Below are 8,350 nucleotides of genomic sequence, written 5' to 3' on the forward strand. Positions count from 1 at the left end.
TCTATGTGTATGACCTTATGAAAGAAACTTTTTTTTTTTTAAGTAATTAGGAAATGAAAATCGTTATAATATTATTCTGCTTTTAACAATGGCCATATTTATCTTAGTTCACATCTGATTGTATAACAAATAATAACGATGTTCATATTTTTTAACCTATATACATTTTGACAAAAGAATTTTCTAACATTCAATCTCTCTCTCTCTCTCTCTTTTTCTCTGTCTGTCTCTCTGTCTGTCTGTCTGTCTGTCTGTCTCTCTCTTTTTCTCTCTTCTTACAAATGGCAACTGTAAATTCAACGTTGGTAATTAATATTGGAGATCAGAATGTTTCTAACAGTACTGCAAGTAATTCTATTATCGATAATAAAAATAATGATTCACAACTGACACCACTTTTACAATGTTTTGTTTGTGATGTAATTGTAAAAGGACGTTATTATGCTTTAGCAACATGTAGGACACAGAGTTCAAGGTCTAAAGTTATTGAAAAATTAGGTGAATTAGTTGGCGAAAGGTATATTATTCCAATATAATTATTTTATTGTTTCTAATACCTTAAATATTGTTTACAATTGATACGTATATATGTATATATATATATATATGTATATTTCAGATATATGGTTGTCATATCAGAAGATGATGTGATTTGTCGTAGTTGTGCTAATCTCATTAACACTCTTGATAGATTAGAAACAGAAATGCGTAATGTACGAGAAAATGTTTTACGATTTTTAGAACAAAAATATTCTTTAGAAGAAGGAGAGCTATTAGGCAACAGCGAAAAACCTAAACCTTCACAACCACCACAAATTACACGATCTAATAATCATAATTCTAATAAATGTTTCAAAAGAAAAGATGATATATTATGCGTTAATACTATGGAACATAATAAAGGCAAAAAAAATGTTTGGATGCAATGCGATAAATGTAAATATACTACGCATCATAACTCGTTCATGATTCATCATATACGAGATTACATAAAACAGAAAGTATTTTGCGATAAATGTGACATACAATTCTCTGGAGATCATCAAGTAATAAATCACGAATGCAATGTAAAAAAGCATCAAAATGAAATGGAAGTTTTAAAAGAGCATGAAAGAGAAAAAGGTAAAGATCTAAAAATATACATTTCTAGCGAGAGTGCTAATCATTTTTTTTTTTTTCTGCTAGTAGTTTCTATAAAAGATACTGACGAAGATCTGACAAAAATGTCTGATATAGAAAGAAGCGTTCAGCAGAATATGCCAATCCTACCGTTCCATACTTATTCACAATTGCAACTTACTAATGAAAATATACCTGTGATACGATTAGCAAACCCTGAAAACTTACATATTTCAAATATTTCAAATATTCTTGAACATGGTAAGAGAAAGAAAACATATTCGATGATATAATATATGAACAAACATATATATATATATATATTTTTTTTTTTTAATAAAAAGATAAATCGCAATGAATTATTAATTTTAGATGAAACATCTGCTTCAGATCAACCGATGTATGTTAGAGTCTTACAGCATATTAATGTAAATGAAAATTTTATGCATCCTACAGAATTAGCATCGACGCATAGTGACGTTGATATGATGGTTAAAGTTAAAGATAGTTCAACCAAGCAATTATTGACTTTAACAGAGGATGGTAATTTGGAAATGGTAGAGGTAGCATGTTGGAATGATGAGCAATCAACAGATCCAGATCCAGATACAGATATGCATTTCTGATATGCAAGACAAAATTGATTAATAATAATTATTACGTTTTTTTACAAAAAAACTTTAATGCCAGAATAATTACAAAGGATGATTGTATAAAGTAATGTCCCATTTGTAGACATTTGTATATTTATACTAATATGCATTGACATGTATTAATCTTTTTATCATCTAGTTTTTCAGTAATTTTCTATTGTTTAGGATAGATATTGTGTGTTTGAATTATATTTTGTAACTGTTCTATGTATTTACTATGAAGATTGTTCTGTAAATCTTTAGCTAAATTCAAATTGTTATTAATAAAAAGAAAAAAAAAAAATTATTGAAATTCAATAAAAAATAAGGATATTTGAATGTTTTCGAGAGTACGGAAATTAATCAAATGAGATATTAATTGACGTAATATATTAATGATGTGTTATTATGATTAAATGGATGTGATTAAAAATCTAAAAGAGAATTTAAGATTACATATAAATACAAAATTTATCAGAGATTTTTTTTTTGTTTTCTCCCTTTTAATGATACAATTGTATATTGGAGATATTCGATTTAATGTGTTGGCAATACTGGATATTTGAATGCGTTCGAACATAAAAATATGGCGGCTGTAAACGCTTAGGACGATTTCTCTTGTCGCACCTTAACTAGTAATTAATAAGTTTTTCTTAATTATGCAGTGTATCATACAAGATGGGAATCGAAAAATACGAATGTGATATTGCTCATGTTTTACAAAATGGTGACTTTACTGTATTGGAAAAATTATCATCATTTTGTTGCGAATTTGAAAAACACGTCGTTTCGAAGATAGAGAATGCAACGGCTGGTAAAAATGGTAAATGTCAAAAAATTAATACAAAATATTCTTTTTGATTGATAATAAACAATTTTCTAATACAGCTTTCAGTGATGTTCAGTTGTGAGTAAATATTTATTAATTATGTAACAATTGTATGACTATTGACAAATTTTGTTTTGGAATATGAAAGATGTGTGAAGAATAAATAGTATACATTATTTTTTCTCCATTTTTTTCATTTCTTTTTTCTTTGACAGAATATTCACAAATAAAGGAAACAAATTTGATCAAAATGTCAGAGTTACAGAAACAATTGGAAACATTAAAGTCTGAAATAGATGATATAATGTTGAATCAGAAAATTGTAGATAAAAAGATCAGTAATATGATCAAACAAGAAGAAATATTACAAAAAGACATAGCAGAAGTCAAGGCGTATAGAGACAGTTTATCTCTGGAATTGGTTGACTTAAAACAAGGTACATATGTACACAAAATCTATATATATATAGATATATATGATAATAAGAATATTTATAGTTATTTATATGTATGTTTATACAGAGGTACAGGAAAGAAAAGAGAAAAAACGCAAGGATTGGGATGCTATTAAGAGAGCTACAAATATTTACAAATGTAATTTGAATTTTGGTATCAATATAGAAGATAAAGAAGATTATGACGAAGTGAAGGTATCATTTTTTAAAAACAACGAACATACAAAGGATAAATATTATGTGCATTTGATTAAAGAAGACGAATTGTGGAAAGGTATGTATTTGTCTCTATCTTTTAATATTAAAACTAAGTATATATGCAATTAATACTTAGTTCTTATATTATTAGTCAAGGAAATACAGCCTACACTTAAAAAAGAACATATGATCGATTTAAAAGGCACTGTCGACTTTACTAGGCAATCACAAGTCTCCAACATCACTGCATTTCTGTGTCTTTTAAGGATTGTCTTTTTAAAGTATTATATGGACGGAAGCTAGAAATATCAATTGTACATTAAATGCTTTTATTATAATACTAGTATTATACTAGTAATGACAATAATTAAAGGATAAGTATACTTTTATAGTATGGAAGATAGAAATTAGAAGAGTAAAGTCTTTATTAATAAAAATTAAAGTATCTAAAACGATTTGTTATATATATATATATATATATATATATATATATATATATATATATATATATATGTATATATGTATATATATATATATATAGGACTTGTGACACTCCAACTGTAGACTTATCGGTATGTTCTTATTAAAATTTAAGATTTATAATCGTTATGGTAATGTTTCTTCGTTTTTTAATATTTACCATCTCGTACGAGTATTGGTTACTCCTAGCTTTTCGTCTACTTAAAGATATTTATGTTGGAAATAAGAAACTGCAAATCACAGTACAGATAAATTACTTAGAGACTAAGTTATTAACAGGTATCTGCTTTGTCTTTTGTATATTTATATATGGCACCTACATTATAGTCAAGTTTTACATCCGTATTATGGGTGCTATATTATTTATTTATACAAGTGAATAAAGATTCGTGCGCAAGTAAATAATTAGAAAAAAGAGAAAGAAAAAAAAAAGAATAGGTCTCTCGTCTGGAAATATTCTTCACGTTGAAATAAAATCTATGGTAAATTAAAATCATGAATTCTCTTATATCCTTACGTAGCACCCATAAAATTTACTAATTTAAAATACTTAGGAATTAAATTATCTCGATTTTGAGTTCTAGCTAATTTAGCTAGCAGTCGGCGCTAACGGCTGTTTTCTACATATAACAAATGTTTATACTAATAGCTGCTTTATGACTTCTCTGTGTCTTTCTTAATTACAATTTCTGTGTTTAAAAATACTACAGGTAATAGTAATAGACGTAGAATTAAATTTCAAGCCATACGAGGCTAGAGGCAATTATATTAAATGACTTGTGTTAATGGATACGTTTGCAAATGATATCGATTTGTTAAAATGACGTATAAGAAACATTTAGATTAAAATTGAGTTTCTTTCATTAAATTTGTCATTAGATTTATTTGTTCAGTGCCGGTCCAAGTATCGATAACGTGTAAGAAAAATCTTATTCTTATCGCGATTCAAGAAATCGCATTACTCGGAAAGGGCCAATGTATCATGTATGCAAGGAGACGAACTTATAACAATTCATCCCTATTGGCACTAGTTAACGAGAGGGTCAATTGATCGCCCACTGCCAATCAGCCTATATCTTGAGCAGAGCGTAAGCTAACAGATTTCATTTGCTCCATTGACCCATGGGCCAATCGTTTGCTCGGCTATCGAAGAAATTAATTATGGATCGAAGTTTGGTCGATGGGAATCGATGATTTACTACTACGTAGAATGACAGCCGTATTTGCACGGTACCATGACCATGTGTGATACGATTAAAACCTAGCAGGCGACGCGATTCAAATTATAAATCAAACACTGAGAGTTAACAAAAGATATTTTCGTAAGAAAAAAAAAAAAAGAAAAAAAAGATTTCGAACGAGTCACACGATTTGTTATTACAAGAGAATCATCGTAAGTTGGCTCCTTAAAAGATTAATTTCGAATTAACATGCTAGGTAATCACATCGTACGTGGTACATTATTAATACAATACTAACTAACGATCTAATAACGTTGAGATTCGTGCAGAGACTATCGATTTAGATTTCCCCCCCCGCCTCCCCTCAAAAATCTATTAATTATATCGTTTAATCAAGTTATTAGATCGTCGGTCATTAACATCTATTCTCCCACAATTTTCCTTACTAACATGTCTTGAATGAATTTACTATTGGATGAACAAGCTATTCCATATAAATACGTCAAAATGTATACAATTATAATGAATCGTTGAAGTGTCTATTAAATAGAATTTAGCTGTGCTCGTCAATCTATTTATCGAGTTTTGTGCCACGTTCGTTAATATTTATCGTTGGTAACGCATGTTCTTTTTCGATTATGGAATTTTTAGAATGAAGCTATAACTTCGATTAACGGCGCAACGATAACGTAAATCTACTATAACGAAAAACGCGTTCATTACAACACAACACATCTAAGAAGTATACATGTATTAAAGAAGTTATTTACATTGAATACAATAACGTTGTCTATCGTTCAACCGAGACTAATGATCATTAATCGTTTATTTTTGTCTCTATAAAACCACGATCTTTCATCAGCTTATATTTTGCATAGATAATAAGAAAAATAAAGGATCGATAATTTCGAAATTACCAGCCGGACGGTATAATAATAATAATAATAATAATAATAATAATAATAATAATAATAATAATAATAATAATAATAATAATATTAATATTAATAATAATAATAATAATAATAATAATAATAATAATAATAATAATTAATTAATTAAAGAAAAAAAAGAAAAAAAAGGAAAGAAAAAAAATAAATACGTCCATTAAAACAATAAAATTCTCTATTAACGGACTCTATTACGTGATTCGCGACTGTTTCTACTATAATCGGTGACATATAACAGCGTCTTTCAAAAGCGTTCATTGATTAACAAAAAGCTTCAAAGTTATATACATTAGAATAGTATACAAGAAGCAGTTCTATCTCTTTTTCTCTCTCTCTCTCTCTCTCGCTCTCTCTCTCTCTCTCTCTCTCTCTCTCTCTCTCGTCAACTAGACGATGTTATATTACACATATTATCGTATTATGATATGCACACTTTCGAGAATAAGTTTGCTATCAAAAAGGAGATCTCACCGATCTTAGTCGCGTACATATGTACATAAATGTATGTCATCGAAGGGACATTAATTTCGTCGATTTTTTTTCCTCGAGCTAACAAGTAGATAATATCGGAACAGCCGAAGACGAAATCTCTCTCTTCGTCTTTAGGCATGATTGAGTTGACTAACCAGAATGGATCTTTGATTATTTCGACGATATGCGAAATTATTCTGTTAGTTCTATCGTTCCGAACGAACAACTTGAGACACTTTCCTTCGTGTCTTCCAGGTACGGAAGAAGCACACCGAGTAACTCCTTCGAGGCGACAAACTCGCTTCTTTTTATTGACTTACTCCGGTTCGACCAAGTTTAGCCCTCTCATTGAGAAGTACTTATTCGAGGGTCGCGGCAAAAGAAACGTTAGCCCCCGAGGCTGCCGCGGCAGCTGCCAATAAAAGTGTTGGTGGTAAGGGTGGTAAAGATGACGTTGATTCGATTGGCATTGACGATGTCGTTGTTGGACAATTATTTGCCACTCCGTAAACCTTTGCATGATTCACTTCGAGGGCAACCGTTAGATCGGCCAGACCAGCATCGCATAATACCGGATTGTCTGTAACGAAAAATTAAACAAATTTTCTATCGATTATCATATTTACATTCTATCAACAAAGTCGTGTCTCGTTATGTCTACTCGATCATTTTTAACGTCTAAATAATATGGACTTTAATAACATTGATTAGATCGATCTCGTTCGATTCCTGAGGAAAATATTACCATTTTTTTATTGTGCACGTTTTGAACCTTGCATTATGCAAACTCTTAGGATGAAAGATCAATGATGAGAATTTATATTAGTATAACGACAAAAAAAAAAAAAACGAGAAAGAGAGAGAGAGAGGAGTCCGAAAAATATCGAGACTAGTTGAGATAACGTGGAAGGGTCGTGATAACAGCTACGCGACTACTGTATTAAACAATAATAACAAGCACGATCGGCCACGTACGATACAATAAATAATGCGAGATGGCGCCACGAACGGGGGGTTATCGCGATAAATGTAACTCGTTGTAACAAATAATGTATGTACGTCTCGCTCGGGCGCCAAACGGAATCACGCTGCTATCAGGGAATAATTTATTTTCTGCCGTCACTCGTCCTCGCTCTCTCTTTCTCTCTCTCTCTCTCTCTCTCTCTCCCTTTCTCTCTTTCTCTCCCTCTGTCTTTCCCACCCATTTCTTTTTCCTTCGTCCAACTCAACGACGTGTTTATTAATTACATACTGGCGCCCATTCAGTAGATGCGTGTCGACTGATCTAATCATTGTAAGGGTGAAAAGACAATTGAACGAAGATCATGATTTTTCGAATTTTTTTATCGAGTCGATTTTAAAAGCGTCTCGGTTGAAGACGATAAAAAAAGAAAAAAGAAAAAAAGAAGAGGGATCAATATATAAATTATCCACGTTTATCTTGTTAGTTCGCTTCGAATGAAATAACAATAAAACATGACTCACCTTGAAGGTATATACGAAGGACATCTGGGACACCGTGAATGGTGCAACGAGTATTCGCAACTAATTCCGGCATCAGCGTTCGTATCCGATTCGCGCTGACGTCTGCCGAACATAATACAGGAAAACCGCGGAAATCTCGGCCAGAGAGCGTAATCAAACGATTATGCGAAGCATTTAATTCTTCCAATGCAGGCAGCCACGTCTGAGTTTTATAAAAGTTTCGAGTTAATTGAATGAAATTTGTTTGAAAAAAAAAAAAAAAAAAAAAAAAAAAAAAAAAAAAAAACAAGAAAATTTAACGAAAACTATCGACGATATGTTGATTCTCTTACCTCAGAAGTGTCTTCGAGCGTGATGAGCTCATTGTGAGATAGATCCAGAACACGAAGACGATCGAGTCCACGAAGATCACGAAGAGCGATCATTGGACCTAACGCATTGTGACTGAGATTGAGTCTTTGAAGTTCCTTCATACCGACGAATAGAGAACCTTCTAAACTCCTAAGCTCATTATGTTGTAGTCGTATGTCCTGAATATTACCACCTGCCA

General features: G+C 31.0%; 3 protein-coding genes across 4 annotated transcripts in view; 2 read left to right on the top strand and 1 right to left on the bottom strand.

Moving 5' to 3' along the window:
* The first annotated feature begins 110 nt into the window (after positions 1 to 110).
* LOC124956427 lies at positions 111 to 2,225 on the top strand. Of its 2 annotated transcripts, none has more exons than XM_047512229.1 (4): positions 111 to 517; positions 620 to 1,122; positions 1,186 to 1,380; positions 1,492 to 2,225. In XM_047512229.1, the coding sequence occupies exons 1-4, from the start codon at positions 282 to 284 to the stop codon at positions 1,743 to 1,745; spliced, it is 1,188 nt and encodes a 395-aa protein (XP_047368185.1). In that variant the 5' UTR covers positions 111 to 281; the 3' UTR covers positions 1,746 to 2,225. The 2 variants fall into 2 exon arrangements, with proteins under 2 accessions (XP_047368185.1, XP_047368188.1); XM_047512232.1 differs by having other exon boundaries at positions 1,189 to 1,380.
* A 62-nt stretch (positions 2,226 to 2,287) lies between these two features.
* LOC124956437 lies at positions 2,288 to 3,687 on the top strand. Its single transcript, XM_047512245.1, has 4 exons — positions 2,288 to 2,574; positions 2,796 to 3,017; positions 3,103 to 3,309; positions 3,385 to 3,687. The coding sequence occupies exons 1-4, from the start codon at positions 2,430 to 2,432 to the stop codon at positions 3,534 to 3,536; spliced, it is 726 nt and encodes a 241-aa protein (XP_047368201.1). The 5' UTR covers positions 2,288 to 2,429; the 3' UTR covers positions 3,537 to 3,687.
* Positions 3,688 to 3,997: 310 nt separating this feature from the next.
* LOC124956420 (protein artichoke-like) overlaps positions 3,998 to 8,350 on the bottom strand; it is a 12,501-nt gene continuing 8,148 nt past the window's right edge. Inside the window, exons 6-8 of the mRNA XM_047512215.1 lie at positions 8,133 to 8,350; positions 7,801 to 8,002; positions 3,998 to 6,895 (exon numbers count right to left, since the gene is read on the bottom strand). The exon at positions 8,133 to 8,350 is cut by the window's right edge and continues 28 nt beyond it. Of these exons, the coding sequence (XP_047368171.1) occupies positions 6,675 to 6,895; positions 7,801 to 8,002; positions 8,133 to 8,350 (641 nt within the window). The 3' untranslated portion in view covers positions 3,998 to 6,674. The remainder of the gene's footprint in view (positions 6,896 to 7,800; positions 8,003 to 8,132) is intronic.

This window comes from Vespa velutina, chromosome 1, assembly GCF_912470025.1.
Source record: "Vespa velutina chromosome 1, iVesVel2.1, whole genome shotgun sequence".
Lineage (NCBI taxonomy): Eukaryota > Metazoa > Arthropoda > Insecta > Hymenoptera > Vespidae > Vespa > Vespa velutina.

Bases quoted from the DNA above. Each gene is read 5' to 3' on its own strand.
- LOC124956427 (XM_047512229.1), top strand. From the start codon at position 282: ATGGCAACTGTAAATTCAACGTTGGTAATTAATATTGGAGATCAGAAT. The intron at 518-619 runs GTATATTATTCC...TGTATATTTCAG, and splicing joins GGTGAATTAGTTGGCGAAAG to ATATATGGTTGTCATATCAG. The intron at 1,381-1,491 runs GTAAGAGAAAGA...TATTAATTTTAG, and splicing joins TTCAAATATTCTTGAACATG to ATGAAACATCTGCTTCAGAT.
- LOC124956437 (XM_047512245.1), top strand. From the start codon at position 2,430: ATGGGAATCGAAAAATACGAATGTGATATTGCTCATGTTTTACAAAAT. The intron at 2,575-2,795 runs GTAAATGTCAAA...TTTCTTTGACAG, and splicing joins TGCAACGGCTGGTAAAAATG to AATATTCACAAATAAAGGAA. The intron at 3,310-3,384 runs GTATGTATTTGT...TTATATTATTAG, and splicing joins AGAAGACGAATTGTGGAAAG to TCAAGGAAATACAGCCTACA.